General features: G+C 44.2%; 1 protein-coding gene across 2 annotated transcripts in view; it reads left to right on the top strand.

Annotated features, from left to right (window-relative positions):
- The window catches only part of ROCK1 (Rho associated coiled-coil containing protein kinase 1), a 251,358-nt gene that overhangs the window by 215,435 nt on the left and 14,687 nt on the right, over positions 1-21,236 (top strand). For both annotated transcript variants that reach the window (XM_069731169.1, XM_069731168.1), the window contains exons 23-27: positions 1,041-1,206; positions 9,469-9,562; positions 9,920-10,005; positions 10,347-10,535; positions 12,888-13,053. In XM_069731169.1, coding sequence (XP_069587270.1) covers positions 1,041-1,206; positions 9,469-9,562; positions 9,920-10,005; positions 10,347-10,535; positions 12,888-13,053 — 701 coding nt within the window. The remainder of the gene's footprint in view (positions 1-1,040; positions 1,207-9,468; positions 9,563-9,919; positions 10,006-10,346; positions 10,536-12,887; positions 13,054-21,236) is intronic.

The following is a 21,236-nucleotide window of genomic DNA, read 5'->3' as shown; positions in this document are numbered from 1 at the left end:
GCCGCTGATTCCATATGTTTCCCTATTACTGGACCTGCTGTTTGGCACAATAACAGTGCTCTGTAGTGCCCCCCATAGTAATGCCACAACTGTGCCCCTTACAAAGTAAAACATCTTCTTTGTGCCCTCTAGATGGTAAAACGGACCTCTAGAACATATTTAATGTCCTGTGCAAATATCATGGAAAACTGCCCACATTTTGGCCCCTAGAAAGTAATAATGTCCCCCATATGCCACTTCCACAGTCACAAACCCAATTGTGCCCCTATAATGAGAAATGTCCACTTAATATTAATATTGTCCCCTGAGGCTTCACCTGTACATCTCACAGTATGTCACCACAACTCCAATATACACAGTATGATGTCCCTGCAGCTCCACTATAGACAGTATAATGTCCCGAAAACTGATACCTCCACAGTAGTACTCTGTAGGATGGCCCCACCGTAGCCCCCACACTGTACAATATTCCCACTGTAGCCCACACACTATGAGGACCGCCTTACATAATGATAAATTTGCACAATCTTAAAATAAGCATATTCTCCTTAACCTGGCGAGTCCAGCACACAGCGGAGTCCGTCGTGGTGATGTCATTTTGCTGGCATGCTGACGTTCTGTGCGTGGCACGATGACATCATCATGTCGCTCCATCCTGGACCTTACCGTTCTGTAGGCCTCAGTCCTTATGCGACTTTCCGTTTACCAAACGGGAAGAGTCAGTGCAGTAAGATCGTATCTCCATGCTCTCCGGCAGAGTTTAACCTTATTACATACGCTGATACAGTTAAGGGTAACGTAGCTTCGGATGGGTCTCTGCACTGTCAGGATTCTGCTGAATAGACAAGCTAGTGAATTGAGCGAGGTCAGACCCATCTAGTCGAAATGTGGCTGCAAGTATACATCACCCGCTCTCCGTGCCAGCAGCGGAGAATCCTGCAGCGCGCACTGTGCGTCACAAGTCTGCAGTCACAGAATGGTAATCCATCCTAATTTCAGAAGTATGTGCGATGCAAGTGATTTACCCTGTTATTTTACAGAGAAACTGTAGCTGCACAGTTGGATCTGGCTGTGACAAAAGCCGAGTCGGAGCAGCTGGCCCGGGCACTTCTGGAGGAGCAATGCTTTGAATTGACCCAAGAAAACAAAAAGCTGTCGACAAGAACCAGGCAAGACGTTGTCGACAAAGATCATACCATCCGCAAGGTAAAATATTTCATTTCCTAAAGGCTAAATTCACACTTGGCGTATTAGCTGCAGATTTGCATGCACAGTATAAACTATGTAGATGACTTCCTCAAATCTGATCTATACATTGTGAATATGTTCAATATGTCGGTTCTGGTACAGATTCCGTATGGATTTCATCATTTGCAATGCTCGTAATCTGCAGCAATCTCTGCATGTAATATGTGTGGTTTTTCCTGCAGTTACACACTGGGAACGATCCAGATAAAATATGCAAAATACTGGCTGAAAAGTGTAACGTGCAGTGGGCGAGGGCAGGGCTCTCATGTGCCTGGTCATTTGTCATGTAATGACTAGAATGTTTGAATCTTTTTGCAGTAACTGGGGAAAAAAAGTAGGCAAAGAGGAGTAAGGAGATGGCGGACACCTCTGACAGCAGCATATCTTTCTTGTGAATAAGGCAAGGCATTGGGCATGTATAAATTCAGCATACCCAATCCTTTTTCTCTATGCATCTACCGAATAGCTTGTAATAGTAACATTACCCTATCGGTCCCTTTAAAATGAGGGACGCTGGTAGAAATGGGCTTTACAGAAGTAGTTGAGGGTGGGCTCCAGACTTCCCAACCCTGCAGTGCAACCAGTAGCCTAGTTCTCTAGGTAACATGCGTTTTTTTTATTATGAGGTCTTTATATTCTTTTTTTTTTGTATTTGTTGCAACTACACTGTTCAAAAAAGTAAAGGGAACACTTAAACAAACACAATGTAACTCCAAGTCAATGACACGTCTGTGAAATTAACACAGAATAAGAATCAATTTCTCCTGTTGTTGCACAACAGACCACAAGTAGAAATGATAGGCAATTAGTAACACAATCCCTATAAAGGAGTGGTTCTGCAGCGGGTGACCACAGACCATTTCTCTGTTCTCATCCTTCTTAGCTTTGTATTGGTCACTTTTGCATTTTGTCATTGACCTCGCCCCTAGACATACAGTAGCATGAGGCGGTGTCTACAACTCACAGAACTTATTTAAATAGTGCAGCTCATCCAGGATGGCACATCAATACGAACAATGGTAAGAAGGGTAGCTGTGTCAGTCAGTGTAGTGTCCAGAGCATGGAGCAGATACCAGGAGATGGGTCAGCACACCAGGAGAGGTGAAGGGGACCGTAAGAGGGCAACAACCATGAGGCAGGACTGCTTCCTTCTCCTTTGTGCAAGGAGAAGCAGTGCCAGAGCCCTGAAAAATGACCTCCAGCAAGACACATCCATGTGTCTGCTTAAACTCTCAGAAACAGACTCGATGAGGGTGGCATGAGGGCCCGATGTCCAAAAGTGCGTGTTGTGCTTACAGCCCAGCATCGTGCAGGGCGATTGGCATTTGCCAGAGAACACACAAGATTAGCAGATTCCACATTGGCACCCTGTGCTTTTCACAGATGAGAGCAGGTGCACACTGAGCACGTGACAGTCTGGAGACACCGTGGCAAGCGTTTTGCTGCCTGCAACATCCTCCAGCGTGACCGATGTGGCAGTAGCTCAGTAATTGTATGGGGAGGTATTTCTATGGAGGGCCGCCCAGCCTTCCGTGTGCTCGCCAGAGGTAGCCTGACTGCCATTAGGTACCAGAATGAGATCCTCAGATGCATTGTGAGACCATATGCTGGTGCAGTTGGCCCTGGGTTCCTCCTAATGGAGGACAATGCCAGACCTCATGTGGCTGGAGTGTGTCAGCGGTTCCTGCAAGATGAAGGCATTGAAGCTATAGACTGGCCCGCCCATTCCCCAAACCTGAATCCAATTGAACACGTCTGGGACATCATGTCTCATTCCATCCACCAATGCCACGTTGCCCCACACTGTTGAGGAGTTCAATGACCGTTTAATCCAGGTCTGGGAAGAGATCCAGCAGGAGAACATCTGCTGACTCATCAGGATCATGCCCATGCATTGTAGGGAGGACATACAGGCACGTGGAGGCCACACTCAATACTGAGCATCATTTCCTTGTCTTAAAGCATTTCCACTGAAGTTGGATCAGCCTTTAATTTGATTTTCCACTTTCGATTTTGAGTATCATTCCAAATCCAGACCTCCATGCACGTTTTTATTGTTTTCAATTCATTCCACTATGTAATGAATAAAGATTAGCAGCTGGAATATTTGATTCTGTGATATCTAGGATGTGGTATTTTGGTGTTCCCTTTATTTTTTGAGCAGTCTATTTTCTTGTATTAGAGAAATGAAAATTACATTTTATGTTCAACTCGATAAAAAACAGCTGATTTTAACCCCTTTACCCCCAAGGGTGGTTTGCACGTTATGGACCGGGCCAGTTTTTACAATTCTGACCACTGTCCCTTTATGAGGTTATAACTCTGGAACGCTTCAACGGATCCCAGTGATGCTGAAATTGTTTTCTCGTGACATATTGTACTTCATGATAGTGGTAAAATCTCTTTGATATTACCTGCGTTTATTTGTGAAAAAAACGGAAAATTTAGAAAATTTCGCAATTTTCCAACTTTGAATTTTTATGCAATTAAATCAGAGATATGTCACACAAAATACTTAATAAGTAACATTTCCCACATGTCTACTTTACATCAGCACAATTTTGGAACCAACATTTTTTTTTTGTTAGAGAGTTATAAGGGTTAAAAGTTGACCAGCAATTTCTCATTTTTACAACACCTTTTTTTTAGGGACCACATCACATTTGAAGTCATTTTGAGGGGTCTATATGATAGAAAATACCCAAGTGTGACACCATTCTAAAAACTGCACCCCTCAAGGTGCTCAAAACCATATTCAAGAAGTTTATTAACCCTTCTGGTGCTTCACAGGAATTTTTGGAATGTTTAAATAAAAATTAACATTTAACTTTTTTTCACAAAAAATTAACTTCAGCTCCAATTTGTTTTATTTTACCAAGGGTAAGAGGAGAAAATGGACACCAAAAGTTGTTGTACAATTTGTCCTGAGTACACCGATACCCCATATGTGGGGGTAAACCACTGTTTGGGCGCATGACAGAGCTCGGAAGCGAAGGGGCGCCATTTGACTTTTCAATGCAAAATTGACTGGAATCGAGATGGGACACCATGTTGCGTTTGGAGAACCCCTGATGTGCCTAAACATTGAACCCCCCCACAAGTGACACCATTTTGGAAAGTAGACCCCCTTAAGGAACTTATCTAGAGGTGTGGTGAGCACTTTGACCCACCAAGTTACATAGTTACATAGTTATTAAGGTTGAAGGAAGACTTTAAGTCCATCTAGTTCAACCGATAGCCTAACCTAACTTGCCCTAACAAGTGCTTCACAGAAGTTTTTAATGCAGAGCCGTAAAAATAAAACACAAATTTTTCCCCACAAGAATTATTTTTTAGCCCCCAGTTTTGTATTTTCCCGAGGGTAACAGGAGAAATTGGACCCCAAAATTTGTTGTCCAATTTGTCCTGAGTGCGCTGATACCCCATATGTGGGGTGGGGGGGGGTGGGGGGGGGGGGGGAAACCACCGTTTGGGCGTATGGGAGGGCTCGGAAGGGAAAGAGTGCCATTTGAAATGCAGACTTAGATGGAATGGTCTGCAGGCGTCACATTGCGTTTAATGTAATGTACCTAAACAGTAGAAACCCCGCACAAGTGACACCATTTTGGAAAGTAGACCCCCTAAGGAACTAATCTAGATGGGGGTTCAAAGCTCTCACAACACAAGTGTTTGACTGCAGTTTATAACGCAGATCCGTGGAAAAAAAAAAAAAACTTTCCCCCCAAAATTATTTTTTAGCCCCCAGTTTTGTATTTTCCCAAGGGTAAGAGGAGAAATTCGACCCCAAAAGTTGTTGTCCTATTTGTCCTGAGTACGCTGATACCCCATATGTTGGAGTAAACCCCTGTTTGGGCACACGGGAGAGCTTGGAAGGGAAGGAGCACTGTTTTACTTTTCCAACGCAGAATTGGCTGGAATTGAGATCGGACGCCATATCGCGTTTGGAGAGCCCCTGATGTGCCTAAACAGTGGAAACTCCCCAATTATAACTGAAACCCTAATCCAAACACACCCCTAACCCTAATCCCAACAGTAACCCTAACCACACCTCTAACCCTGACACACCCCTAACCCTAATCCCAACCCTATTCCCAACTGTAAATGTAATCTAAACCCTAACCCTAACTTTAGCCCTAACCCTAACTTTAGCCCCAACCCAAACTGTAGCCCTAACCCTAGCCCAAACCATAGCCCTAACCCTAACTTTAGCCCTAACCCTAACTTTAGCCCCAACCCAAACTGTAGCCCTAACCCTAGCCCTAACCCTAGCCCTGGCCCTAACCCTAGCCCTAATGGGAAAATTACTTTTATAGCAGGTTTTTTAGCGGATTTTTATGATTGGCAGCCGTCATAGATAGTTTGCACAGCACTCTGTCAGATCACCGATCTTACTTACAACACTGCAGGCTTACCAAGCGCCTGCTCTGATCAGGCTCTGTGAAGCCACCTCCCTCCCTGCAAGACCCGGATGCCATAGCCATCTTGGATTCGAGCCTGCGGCAGGGAGGAAGGTAGGGAGATCCTCGCAGCAACGTGATCACAACGCGTTGCTGCGGGGGTCTCAGGGAAGTCCGCAGGGAGCCCCCTCCCTGCGCGATGCTTCCCTGCACCAGGTTTTTGCTAACTAATCTTAGAGTAATATAATGTAGAGGCTTAGTCCCTGATTCCAGTGATGTCACTTGCTGAGCTACTTGATGATCTCCTGCTGATAAAACAATGATTTTATCACTAAAGGATAAGAAAACCTGATGGGACGTAGTCCTTCATATTCATGAGCTCTGTATAACCACACCCCACCACTGATTGACTGTTTTCTGCCTATGCACAGCGTACACAGAGTAGATTGGGTGGGGATATACAGTGAACTTCTAGATCTGTAGCAGATAAAACTGTGACTTAACAGTGTGGGGGCTTCCTATTTAACCAAATTGGTGCCCTCAGATCTTGATTTTGTGGTCCTGATGTTTGCGATGGCAGTTTATGACCAAATAGTGGCCTTAGAGTCTGACGGCTGTAGTAATCTGTTCAGAAGTTAGAGACATTTACCGTATTTTTCGGACTAAAAGACGCACTTTTCCCCCCCCAAAAACGGGGGGAAAATGGGGGTGCGTCTAATAGTCGCAATGCAGGCTTACCTAGGTGGCAGAGGTGCGGTGGCAGAGGTCCGGTGGCAGAGGTGCGGTTGCGGGGGTGTGGCGGCAGAGGAGGCGCAGTAAGCGGGGTCCCTTTCCCCGGTATGGTGATGCAGCAGGCCCGGTATGCAGCAGAGCCGGGTGAATCCTCTTGTTATCGGTGGTGGCGGCCATTTTCCGGAGGCCGCGCGTGCGCAGATGGAGCGCTCTGCTTCCCGGGGCTTCAGGAAAATGGCCGCCGCGATCTCCATCTGCGCACGCGCGGCCTCCCGCGGCCATTTTCCTGAAGCCCCGGGAGCAGAGCGCTTCATCTGCACACGCGCGGCCTCAGGAAGATGGCCGCGCCCACCGATAACAAGAGGATTCACCCGGCTCTGCTGCATACCGGGCCTGCTGCATCACCATACCGGGGAAAGGGACCCCGCTTCCTGCGCCTCCTCTGCTGCCACACCCCCGCCACCGCACCTCTGCCACCGGACCTCTGCCACCGCACCTCTGCCACCTAGGTAAGCCTGCATGGTACGCCAGGGACCCCTCTCACGCCATACCTCTCACTGCACCTCCTGATCCCAGCACCTCCTGATCCCAGCACCTCCTGATCCCAGCACCTCCTGATCCCAGCACCTCCTGATCCCAGCACCTCCTGATCCCAGCACCTCCTGATCCCAGCACCTCCTGATCCCAGCACCTCCTGATCCCAGCACCTCCTGATCCCAGCATCTTCTCATCCCAGCACCTCCTGATCCCAGCACCTCCTGATCCCAGCACCTTCTCATCCCAGCACCTTCTCATCCCAGCACCTTCTCATCCCAGCACCTCCTCATCCCAGCATCACCCCACCTTGCCTCCTGTGACCCTGCTCTGCCACCGCCATAAGATACTGTAAATTCGGACAATAAGACGGACCCCCATGTTATAAAAAATCTTTTTTTCTGCAATTTTCACCCCAAATTTGGGGTGCGTCTTATGGTCCGGTGCGTCTTATAGTCCGAAAAATACGGTAGGTGGTAAAAATGCACATTTTCATTCCTATCATGCCACTTTGCATTAATTCCTGAAAAGCACCTGAAGAGTTAATAAACTACCTGACAGCAGTTTTCAATGTCATGGGGTGCTGTTTTTAAAATGGTATCACGTTTGGGGGTTTCCAAATATATAGGACCCCTAAAGTCACTTCAAACATGGATAAGTCCCTAAAAAAATATATTTAGTAAATTTCCTTGAAAAATGAAAAATTGCTGCTACATTTTTAATCCTCCTAAAATGCTAACAAAATAAAATAACATTTTACAAATGGTGCTGATGTAAAGCCAACATGTGGGAAATGTTATTTATTAATGGTTTGCTGTGGTATGGCTATCTGGATTAAAGGGATAATCATTGAAAGTTTGAAAATTGCTAATTTTTTTAACATTTTTCTCAAATTTTTGTTTTTTTTAATTATAAATAAACACAAAACATATTGACCTAAATTTACCATTATCAGAAAGTATAATGTGTCACGAAAAAACAGTATCAAAATCACTGGGATTTGTTGAAGCATTGTAGAGTTATTACAACATAAAGTGACACTGGTCAGATTTCAAAAATTTGGCTCCATCACTAAGGGGTTAAGAAGAGAAAATATATACCGTATAAGCTGAGATTTTCAGCCCATTTTTTTTAGGCTGAAAGTGCCCCGCTCGGCTTATACTTGAGTCATTGTCCCAGGGGGGGTCGGCGGGGGAGGAGGAGCGGCGGCTGTGACATACTCACCTGCTCCTGGCACGGTCCCTGCATCTCCGGTCTCTGACAGCTTCTTCCAGCATTGAGTGGTCACATGGTACCGCTCATTACAATAATGAATATGGACCCGACTCCACTCCCATAGGGGTGGAGCTGCATATTCATTACTGTAATGAGCGGTAACTGTGACCGCTCATCCCTGGAAGAAGCTGTCAGAGACCGGAGATGCAGGGACCGCGCCAGGAGCAGGTGAGTATAATGGGAAGGGGGAGCATTGCCCGATATTCACCTGTCCTCGTTCCGGCGCTGCTGCGTCTTCCACGTCCTCTGCACTAACGTTCATGCAGAGGGCGCGGAAGACGCAGCAGCACCGGAACGAGGACCCGTGAGTATTGCAAGTGCCCGGGGGCCTGAGCGACGAGAGGTTAGTATGTCATATTTTTTTTTTTAATCACAGCATCTTATGGGGCCATAATCAACGTTTGTGCAGCACTATATGGGGCAAATATATCTATGGAGCATCTTATGGGGCCATTATTAACCTTTATGCCGTACTGTATGGATCAAATGTGTCTATGGAGCATCTTATGGAGCCATTATTAACCTTTATGCCGTACTGTATGGATCAAATGTGTCTATGGAGCATCTTATGGAGCCATTATTAACCTTTATGCCATACTGTATGGATCAAATGTGTCTATGGAGCATCTTATGGGGCCATTATTAACCTTTATGCCATACTGTATGGATCAAATGTGTCTATGGAGCATCTTATGGGGCCATTATTAACCTTTGTGCAGCATTATATGGGGCGTATTTTGTATGGAGCATCTTATGGGGCCCATCACGAACTGTATGGAGCATTATATGGGGCTCTTGATTCAATATGGATATTCAAAAACACTTAACCTACTGATGTCTCAATTAATGTTACTTTTATTGGTATCTATTTTTATTTTTGAAATTTACCGGTAGCTGCTGCATTTTCCACCCTAGGCTTGAGTCATTAAGTTTTCCCAGTTTTTTTGTGGCAAAATTAGCGGGGTCGGCTTATACTTGGGTTGGCTTATACTCGAGTATATACGGTATATATAATGTTTTATTTTTTTAAACCAAGGTTTCCTTTTGATCTTAAAAATCAAATTGTAGTGGTGGCTTCATTAGAAGTTTAGTAACAAGTCAGACTTGTCGGAAAGCGTCCTCTATCAGGACATAAGATTAATGTGTGGTATAAACACTTAAGGAAAGAAAAAAAGGGATCTTTTTATAATGCTCTTTAAATACTGAGTACATTTTCTTGTTTTACCTTTAAAGTTTACTTTTTTTTAATTTTTGTAATATATTTTCCCCATTATTTTGGCAGTTGGAGGAGGCGAACCATACATTAACCAAAGATGTGCAAGAAGTGACCAAAGAAAGTGCAGAACTGAGTGAAAAGGTTAAGACACTGGAAGAAGGTATTTGACTGTATAATAGGTTGGGATTGAGATGTTTGACGCTTTTACGGTGTAGCTCTGAATATTTGCATCTGTTCACACACGGCATTATGTGGTTCTCAATGTTGTAGTCTGCCACATGGTGGCGAAAATTTATACAAATGGGGACCACTCGGGGGTTAATCTTCTGTTAGTATTTTGCATTTTGGTTGTTGGTGTATAAGGTAGCATGGGAAGGGCTTCCATATCCTATCATTTCAGTATGGGGGGAGGCTCCTGCTGCAGGCTGTTGTCTTACAGCCCCATACAGGACAGTGAGGAGGGGGACATGATTGGTTGGCAGGGACACTTTCTTTTAGCATTATTTGTATTTTTCAGAATTTAAATTGAAGCAAGAAGAAATTAGCAATTTAAAGATTACGTATGAGAAGAATATAAACACTGAGAGAACGCTTAAAACGCAGGTAAGCGATGGCTCCTCTAGCTTGTCTTTATACAGCTATGAGGCCTGTGTGTGAGTGACAATGCAGATAAATATTATTCTGAGGGTCTATTACAGACTGTATTGTGTGGGAATTTTTATGAAGATTTTTACTTTCAAGCCCTAATAGAAAGGAACCCGTTCTGCATCATGTTCAAATATGGGCATGTAATGTGTGCGGCATTGTTCAAGTCATGCTTCATTTATTAAGTTGGTGTCTAAATGAAAGATTTAATTTCCGGCTTATGTTTCTCGAATGTGACTGATCATTACTGTTGTGTCTTGTATGTAGCAAACTCACATTGTGCTGTGGTTTTCATCTAGGCTGTAAACAAACTAGCGGAGATTATGAATAGGAAAGAGTTCAAACTGGACCGGAAGAAAGCGAACACGCAAGACCTGAGAAAGAAAGAGAAGGAAAACCGGAAGCTGCAGCTGGATCTTAACCAGGAGAAGGAGAATTATAACCAGATGGTTACCAAATTTCAGAAAGAGATAGAAGAAATGTTAATGGTAAGCAACCAACTTGTGCATTAGAATCACAATCTAAATTTGTAAATTATTATTATAATATATATAATTATGCATATTGTAGATTCAGACTGATGGCAGCAAATGCATACAGATACAAGGTATATAGAAAATACAAAACAAAAGGAAAGAGACATGTACAAACGCAGGGATCAACAAAAATTATAACAAATTTTATTAATTCAATGTCCTTTGACCACACAACTTGAATTAAAAACATTTAAAACCACGACTGACAAAAGAGTATACCCAAGACGACAAAAGGGAAGACAAGAAATACTACACATGGGGGAACGGTCCCTTGTCAAATTTCCTCCTAAATCATTTGCTGCCCAGGTAACACAGTGGTTAGCTCTCATATAGGCCTTAAAAAGTCCTGCAATTATAGATTGGTACCCAATATAGGCAAAAAAGTGCTCCTATAGTGTGTAAATAGCTAAGAAGGCAACATACGGCAGCATCATTAAATTTAGGATAATTATAGTAACATAAAGATAGAATAGTAATTATTATCTGAAAAATACTTTCGCCATGGATGTAAAAAAATTAGTACTAGACTAGCTATCAAAAAACATATCAAGAAAGGGGGGGGGGGAGAATAAACTCCAAAGATAGCCAATATCTATAAAAATGCTTTATTGTGCACGGCATGAGGATGGTGATGGCTACAAGAAATCATCAGACGAAATAAAACGCAAGGGTACTGGGAGAACCACAAAATCCCATTAAAGAATGTACAATGTATACAACATACTCATAACAGATATATATACCCGGGCAAAAAAACCATAACAACAATTATATGGTACAGCATGAGAAGATATAGTAGAACATAGACATATGCATATGCAACATCCCAGCTCAGGTTAACACGAGCTGGATGTATAGTGAAGTACAATTAGTATAACATGCGGTACATAAGTAAAGATAAATACATTACCCAGGTAATGTCAGCAAGTGCAGGCAGATAGTGGGTCCCAGCGCCCGGTCCCAGCGGGGGCGGGCGCTGGGACCCACTATCTGCCTGCACTTGCTGACATTACCTGGGTAATGTATTTATCTTATGTACCGCATGTTATACTAATTGTACTTCACTATACATCCAGCTCGTGTTAACCTGAGCTGGGATGTTGCATATGCATATGTCTATGTTCTACTATATCTTCTCATGCTGTACCATATAATTGTTATGGTTTTTTTTGCCCGGGTATATATATCTGTTATGAGTATGTTGTATACATTGTACATTCTTTAATGGGATTTTGTGGTTCTCCCAGTACCCTTGCGTTTTATTTCGTCTGATGATTTCTTGTAGCCATCACCATCCTCATGCCGTGCACAATAAAGCATTTTTATAGATATTGGCGATCTTTGGAGTTTATTCTCCCCCCCCCCCCCCCCTTTCCTATAGTGTGTGTAGATATAGATATATCTATCTATCTATATATCCTAAATGCACAGATAACAATTTAGTACCATAACCATATACACATCTTAATAAGGTCCGTTTTAAGATAGATAATATATATCAGTATTAGCGCGAATACTGATATATATTTATATCTATCTTAAAACTGACTTTTTGGTTTTTATACAATCATTGGTGGCGATTGTTATATTCGCAGCTAGAATATTAACCCTTTAATACTTGGCGCCCTTTGGTCTTCTGATTGTTATTGCATCTTAATAAAGGACCAACATAGTTGAGCAAATAAATGAAACAAATCAAGATACATACAAGAATGCGTATAGCCAAAATAAGCTCCTAATGGACATGCTCACACACTGTATGTAGCTGAGGAGGTTAAGATGGAAAAAGAGGAACCGGCTCCCATGTGTCCCACCCAATGCGTATCGTCACCTAAGTGCGGGTTGAGGACATAAAATATTATTGTTGATGGTGCCCTCTATTCTTAAGTGTTTTAAGATATATAGAAACAAACCAGAATGTGTTAAGGCTTAGATTCAGCAAAGTACCCCCCTTTTAATTTGATGACCGCTTTATACCCCTTTGGCATTCTACCATCTACCATTCTGGTTCCATCAGCTAGTCACCTGGAATTGTTTTCAAAGAGCATATATTTCCTCATCAATAATTCCTTAACTATTCTATGCCAGAATATGGCAAGAGCCAGTGAAATATGTACAGTCCATCATTATTTTATACCCTAAAGGTCAGTCAATCTGGAAAATTGCTAAATCTTTGGAGGTATCCTGAAGTGCAGCCCTGAATTTAAATTTCTTGGTTTGTTTTCTCTGTATGTGATATTCTTTGTGTTGTGGTGTTTTTTCCTTCCAGTTAAACTAGTAATGCCTTAAATAATGTCTTTCTAGCAATTAACTGAAGAAAGCAATACCAGGAATGAACTTCAGATGCAGCTGGCCAGTAAAGAAAGTGACATTGAACAGCTGCGTGCCAGAGTGGCAGAGTTGCAGCTACGTATGGACTCTACCAGTGTTGCCAGCCTACAGCCAGATGAGGCAGATGGAACGATCGGTGGTAAGAATAACGTACACCATTGGATAGTTGGTTTTAATAATTTTATTAGGCTACAAATCATTTTTTTGTTTTTTGAGCCTAATAAATATTTTGTCGTGCGTTAATCAACATGCAAACCATAGTCTAGTCCTCACATAAGTTCCCCCCTTCTGGCAAGACTCTATAATAACAGACCTACACTTGCTTGTGATCTACTCTAATGATTTCATTTGCTATTTATACAACTAATTTAATCAATAGCTTTAAAGGCCTCATGGAACAAGTCTGCAGTCTTTCTGTGTGACTGCAGACTTGTTAGTCTTCACTTTGCCAGCACTGTGCTCTGTGAAGATTCTCCAGTGCTAGGAGCTGCAGGTGCTTGACCGTAAGTATGTGCTTTGCATACATGTGACCACTAAACGATAGCGGCTTCACTTATTGTAAGTGTGTTGTGCGAGGCAAGATACGTGTAGTCAGAATGTGTCCAGAAGCGTGCAAACTGCGTACTTGTGGTCACATCACTGCCCGGCACCGGAGAATCCTCAGCGAGTAGTGTGCACCCGATGTGAGGATTCACAAGTGTACAGTCACATGGTGTGACTGCAGACTTATACCCTAAGGTCGGACAATCCCTTTGAACATTACTACAAAGAGCAATACTATTATATTTTGGTGATCTTTGCTATATATACAATTTAGGTGCATAGTTACATGTCTCATGGAGAATGGATCCAGACTGAGTTTACTGGCAGATTTTGATAGCTGTAATGTACAGGAAGGGACATTCATATTTATAAAGTTAAACTGAAGTATTATCAAAAGTTATATTTTGTGATTCTATTCTTTTTATTACACCGTAAATGTGTGGGAAACCTGTCAGCGTTAACAGCTAAATTGTTACTTTTTTTTTTTTTCAAATAATATAACCCAATTGCAGAATTTTTTTTAAACAAAAATATCTGCTATTAAGTAAAAAATGTAATTCTTTAATGTGTCCATATTCTTTAAATGGAACCTGTCACCTCCAAAATTGAAGATGAGCTAAGCCCACCAGCATCAGGGGCTTATCTACAGCATTCTGGAGTGCTGTAGATAAGCCCCCGATGTATCCTGAAAGATGAGAAAAAGAGGTTAGATTAGATTCACCCAGGGGCGGTCTCGGTACGATGGGTGTCGCGGTCCGGTCCGGGGTCTCCCATCTTCTTACGATGACGTCCTCTTCTTGTATTCACGCTGCGGCTCCAGCGCAGGCATACTTTGTCTGACCTGTTGAGAGCAGAGCAAAGTACTGCAGTGCGCAGGTGCCGTGGAAGGTCAGATAGGCCCCCGGCGCCTGCGCACTGCAGTACTTTGCTCTGCCCTCAACAGGGCAGACAAAGTACACCTGCGCCGGAGCAGCAGCGTGAATGCAAGAAGAGGACGTCATCCTGTGAAGATGGGAGGCCCCGGCCCAGACAACGACGCCCATCGGATCGGACCGCCCCTGGGTGAGTATAATCTAACCTCTTTTTATCGGTCGTCCATGACAGCACCACGGAGAGAGGGGATCCACCCTTCAGGAACAGGAAACCTACAGATACATAAGGCGGCACCTCTCCCACGCATCAGTTGGTTTCCTGTTCCTGGAGGACAGGTTGCCCTACAGATATCAGTATTTCATCTAATAATACCCAGGCTGGCTGTCCGACTCAGGTAGCGAGGGGATCTCCTACCTCGGTCAGTGCGGGTCCCTGGAAGCGCCATGGTGGGTCCGGGTAGGGCTCCACGACAGTGAGTGCAGCGGAGTCTGGAGGATGTCCGTCTCCAGGTGCCAGCGACAGAGGTAAGTAGGGAGAAAAGGAAATATATATATATATATATATATATATATATATATATATATATATATATATATATATATATATATATATATATATATACAGTGGGGCAAAAAAGTATTTAGTCAGTCAGCAATAGTGCAAGTTCCGCCACTTAAAAAGATGAGGCGTCTGTAATTTACATCATAGGTAGACCTCAACTATGGGAGACAAACTGAGAAAAAAAATCCAGAAAATCACATTGTCTGTTTTTTTTAACATTTTATTTGCATATTATGGTGGAAAATAAGTATTTGGTCAGAAACAAACAATCAAGATTTCTGGCTCTCACAGACCTGTAACTTCTTCTTTAAGAGTCTCCTCTTTCCTCCACTCATTACCTGTAGTAATGGCACCTGTTTAAACTTGTTATCAGTATAAAAAGACACCTATGCACACCCTCAAACAGTCTGACTCCAAACTCCACTATATTTAAGACCAAAGAGCTGTCAAAGGACACCAGAAACAAAATTGTAGCCCTGCACCAGGCTGGGAAGACTGAATCTGCAATAGCCAACCAGCTTGGAGTGAAGAAATCAACAGTGGGAGCAATAATTAGAAAATGGAAGACATACAAGACCACTGATAATCTCCCTCGATCTGGGGCTCCACGCAAAATCCCACCCCGTGGGGTCAGAATGATCACAAGAACGGTGAGCAAAAATCCCAGAACCACGCGGGGGGACCTAGTGAATGAACTGCAGAGAGCTGGGACCAATGTAACAAGGCCTACCATAAGTAACACACTACGCCACCATGGACTCAGATCCTGCAGTGCCAGACGTGTCCCACTGCTTAAGCCAGTACATGTCTGGGCCCATCTGAAGTTTGCTAGAGAGCATTTGGATGATCCAGAGGAGTTTTGGGAGAATGTCCTATGGTCTGATGAAACCAAACTGGAACTGTTTGGTAGAAACACATCTTGTCGTGTTTGGAGGAAAAAGAATACTGAGTTGCATCCATCAAACACCATACCTACTGTAAAGCATGGTGGTGGAAACATCATGCTTTGGGGCTGTTTCTCTGCAAAGGGGCCAGGACGACTGATCCGGGTACATGAAAGAATGAATGGGGCCATGTATCGTGAGATTTTGAGTGCAAACCTCCTTCCATCAGCAAGGGCATTGAAGATGAAACGTGGCTGGGTCTTTCAACATGACAATGATCCAAAGCACACCGCCAGGGCAACGAAGGAGTGGCTTCGTAAGAAGCATTTCAAGGTCCTGGAGTGGCCTAGCCAGTCTCCAGATCTCAACCCTATAGAAAACCTTTGGAGGGAGTTGAAAGTCCGTGTTGCCAAGCGAAAAGCCAAAAACATCACTGTTCTAGAGGAGATCTGCATGGAGGAATGGGCCAACATACCAACAACAGTGTGTGGCAACCTTGTGAAGACTTACAGAAAACATTTGACCTCTGTCATTGCCAACAAAGGATATATTACAAAGTATTGAGATGAAATTTTGTTTCTGACCAAATACTTATTTTCCACCATAATATGCAAAAAAAATGATAAAAAAACAGACAATGTGATTTTCTGGATTTTTTTTTCTCAGTTTGTCTCCCATAGTTGAGGTCTACCTATGATGTAAATTACAGACGCCTCTCATCTTTTTAAGTGGTGGAACTTGCACTATTGCTGACTGACTAAATACTTTTTTGCCCCACTGTATATATATTATACATTATACATTTTATAGCGGTAGTATTACTTAAATTACATAGGGTTCTTTCCGCTCCCATAGGTGGTGAAAGAGTCTCCCGATTTTACTTCAAACCTTAGAGAGATCATCAGGAGAGAAGTAAAGGGTTCCCAAAAATCCTTGTCCCAAGGGGAGCCACCAAAGAGGAGTAGGGAACCTAGCGTTTCAGATTCATACTCGTCTACTGCCCCTAGGAAAGAATATGGTTTGGAAGCCTCCATCTCCTCTGCATCCTCTTCAGAGGAGGATGCTAATCAATTTTGCTTCCCGCTAGACCAGATGGACAGGCTGATTAAATGAGTCAGATACACCATGGGGGTGGCTGACGAAAAACCAGAACTTTCGGTGCAAGACCTATTGTTTGGCGGTCTAGACCCAAAAAAGCGCTCGTTTCCACTTAATGCCAAAGTTCAAAACCTTGTCAAAAGGGAGTGGAAAAAGCCAGAAAATAAAAAGCTCCCTACAACCGGCCTTTAAACGGAGATATCCCTTTGACAACCCCTTGGTGAACACCTGGGATAAGGCACCAAAATTAGACGCAGCAGTGGCTAAGGCTTCTAAAAAATCCTCCATTCCCTTCGATGACATGGCTTCTTTAAAAGATCCTCTTGATAAGAAGGCAGATTCGTTTCTTAAAGGGAAGACCTGCAGTAGCTGCGACATGCGCAGCCAGATCGATGATGGTCTGGCTGGACCAGCTAGAGTCTAAGTTAGAAGATGGAGCCTCTAGGGAATCCATGTTAAAATCCCAACCGACAATCCAGAATGCCGCTGCTTTTCTTGCTGACGCGTCCGCAGATTCTGCAAGGATAGCAGCTAGGGCTGCAGGGTTATCAAATGCGGCACGTAGGGCCCTATGGCTGAAGTTTTGGCTCGGTGACATTCAGGCCAGATCCCGTCTTTGCTCTATTCCGTGCGAAGGAGAATACCTGTTCGGTCCGGTTCTAGATGAACTGCTGGAGAAGGCCGGAGAGGAAAGAAAGAAATTTCCCAGTCTACCGACCACTTCTTATAGGCATCACTTCACAGGGAAAAGGTTCTTTTGCGGAAGACCGACCACTGCAGATGGGACGATAAAAAGAAAAAAGGTACTGGATTCATGTTTAAAGGCGGGGGACGTCAGGAGCCATCCCGTGAGATCAAAAAGCCACCCCAATGACTAGTCGCCCCGGTGGGAGGTAGACTAGCTGCCTTCTACCCAGCCTGGTCAAAAATTTCCAGTAGCAATTGGATTCTGGGAATAATAGCTACGGGTCTACAGGTAGAGTTCACGTCTATCCCTCATAATTTCTTCAGGGTTACCCCGCTCAGGTCCTCTCCAGTAGAACAGATGGCTCTGGAAATGGAAATTCACGACCTGCTCAGTAAGAAGGTCCTATCAAAGGTTCCGGAAGGAGAATGGGGTAGTGGATTCTACTCTCCTCTATTCCTAATACGTAAACCAGACGGCTCCTTCAGAACTATTATCAACCTTAGGGCTCTTAATAATTTTCTGACCATACAACCGTTTAAAATGGAGACTAATAATACTGCTATAAAACTACTGTTAAAAACTGCTTTATGGTGGTGTTGGATTTTAAGGACGCCTATTACCATATCCCCATTAATGCAGGGCACCAACGATTCCTGAGGGTAGGGGTCCGGTTAGATGGGGTGGTCAGACATTTCCAGTATAGGGCCCTCCCTTTTGGTATATCGGTAGCCCCCCCGGTATTAACTAAGGTCATGGCTGATGTCATGGCCCACCTACATGAGTCTGACATTCTGGTAATCCTCTACCTCGACGATCTCCTTGGGTGGGACAGCGGATCACTGTTTAGAACAATTACAAAAAGTAATGTATGCCCTGGAGCGTCTGGGATGGTTACTAAATGTCAAGTCCCGGTTACAGCCCATGAAAGTACAGCAATTTTTAGGCCTGACCTTGGATTCCCAGGATCAGGAATGCCGTTTACCTCACGATAAATCGCCTGCATCTTCAGGTGCTAAACGCATCCAAAAACCCCACCATGTCACTTAGGAAAGCGATGTCTCTGTTAGGCTCTCTCTCGTCCTGCATTCCAGCGGTCCGATGGGCCCAGTATCATACAAGGGTACTTCAGGGCGAAGTATTATTACAACAAAAACTTTTGGGGGGTCACCTAGAAAGCCAGCTAACCTTGTCCCAAAACACTATTGTATCCCTCGAATGGTGGCTAGACCGAAATAACCTGTCCACGGGGGTCCCCTGGGAATATAACGTAACCCGTATAATCATCACAGACGCTAGCCCTTCTGGTTGGGGGGCTCACATGGGTGAAATTATAATTCAGGTACCTTAGGACCAGCTTCAGATGGAAATGTCCTCTAACCTGAAGGAGTTATCTACAGGGCCACCACGTGCGGATATTCTCCGACAATCGGGTCACCGTGGCATATATCAATCATCAAGGCGGAACCTGTTCCAAATCCCTGATGAACGTGGCAGATCGTCTATTCCAGCTAGCAGAGCAACACTTTCTCTCGGTGACCGCTCTTCATATAAGAGGAGTAGAAAATACGGCAGATTTCTTAAGCCGCAACACCTTGAGGCAGGGAGAATGGTCACTAAATGACACCATCTTCAACCACATTGTGGAAAGGTGGGGTCAACCGGAGGTAGATCTTTTCGCCACAAAGGAAAACAGAAAAGTGACACAATTCTGCTCTCTAAACCCCAGAGAAAATCCTCTGTCAGTAGACGGCCTCCTCATAGACTGGAACTTCAGTCTAGCTTACGCTTTTCCTCCCCTGTCTCTACTTCCTCTGGTGGTGAGGAAAATCAGGAAGGAGAAGGCCAGAGTTATAGTAATTGCCCCCGTCTGGCCCAGAAGGACATGGTTTTCATGCCTCAGGGCCATGTCAGTATCCGACCCATGGGTCTTACCAGACATTCCAGATCTCCTCCTATCCCAGGGCCCAGTCTACCATCCTCGGGCGGTTGGCCTTCATCTGACGGCGTGGATTTTGAGCGGTCACTGCTAAGAGATAGAAGTTTCTCTGCGGGCCTGATTAACACTCTGCTGAAAAGCAGAAAAATAATCACCACAAAAATTTGTCAGGATCTGGAAAAGATTTCTTCAAAATTCGGGGGTAGTAGCTGGTCAATCAACACCAATAGACCAGATTTTGGAGTTCTTGCAAAAGGGGCTGGATATGGGGTTATCCCCAAACACTCTTAAAGTACAGGTGTCAGCCTTAGGGGCCCTCTTTAGCTGCAACATATCTGAAAATTACTGGGTCAGCAAATTCATCAAGGCGACAAAGCGGTCCAGACCAATGGTGAAGAATAGAGTCATGCCGTGGGACTTAAACTTAGTCCTCTCGGCCATGACAGAACCCCCATTAGATCCAATTTCTTCATCTTCTATTAAAAACCTGTCTCTTAAAGTAGCTTTCCTGGTGGCCCTAACGTCAGCTCATTGGGTAGGCGACATTCAGGCGTTATCCAGGCTTTCCCCTTACATGCAACTTAGAGATGATAGAGTGATACATTCCCCTGATCCAGCATATCTTCCTAAAGTAGTGTCTAGGTTCCATAGAACACAGGAGATAGTTTTTCCATCTTTCCTCCTTAATCCTACTAATGATAAAGAAAGGAAACTACACACTTTAGACGTAAGAAGATGTATCCTAGAGTATCTAGCAGTGACTGATCCCTGGAAGATAGATAACGCCCTATTTGTGTCCTATCAGGGTAGTAGGAAAGGTCATAGAGCATCAAAATCTACACTAGCTAGGTGGATCAGGGAGGCTATTTCGCTGGCATACGTCTCAAAAGGCAAGCTGGCGCCGGAAGGTCTAAAGGTACCGTCACACTAGACGATATCGCTAGCGATCCGTGACGTTGCAGCGTCCTGGCTAGCGATATCGTCCAGTGTGACAGGCAGCAGCGATCAGGCCCCTGCTGTGCTGTCGCTGGTCGGGGAAGAAAGTCCAGAACTTCATTTGGTCGCTGGACTCCCCGCAGACATCGCTGTGTGACACCGATTCAGCGATGTCTTCACTGGTAACCAGGGTAAACATCGGGGTAACTAAGCGCAGGGTCGCGCTTAGTAACCCGATGTTTACCCTGGTTACCATCCTAAAAGTAAAAAAAAACCAAACACTACATACTTACCTACAGCCGTCTGTCCTCCAGCGCTGTGCTCTGCACTCCTCCTGCTCTGGCTGTGAGCGTCGGTCAGCCGGAAAGCAGAGCGGTGACGTCACCGCTCTGCTTTCCGGCCGCTGTGCTCACAGCCAGTACAGGAGGAGTGCAGAGCACAGCGCTGGAGGACAGACGGCTGTAGGTAAGTATGTAGTGTTTGGTTTTTTTTACTTTCTTTATCGCCTCTCATTGGGGGACACAGGAACCATGGGTGTATTCTGCTGCCACTAGGAGGCTGACACTATGCAAATAAAAAAGTTAGCTCCTCCTCTGCAGTGTACACCCCACCGACTGGCATTATACTCTTCAGTTTAGCTTAGTGTCAGTAGGAGGTGGACACGGGTCTTTTATTAGACCCTTATCTACCTCAATGTGCGTCGTTTTCTTTCAGGTTTTTTTCGGAAGGGATACAGGGTGAGCAGTCACACCTGTAGTCCCACAAAGCGGACTATGAGTACGGCGTGTACTGCCACCCCGTAT

This window comes from Ranitomeya imitator, chromosome 6 (assembly GCF_032444005.1).
Source record: "Ranitomeya imitator isolate aRanImi1 chromosome 6, aRanImi1.pri, whole genome shotgun sequence".
NCBI classification, from domain to species: domain Eukaryota; kingdom Metazoa; phylum Chordata; class Amphibia; order Anura; family Dendrobatidae; genus Ranitomeya; species Ranitomeya imitator.
This window is presented reverse-complemented; position numbering and strand designations above follow the sequence as displayed.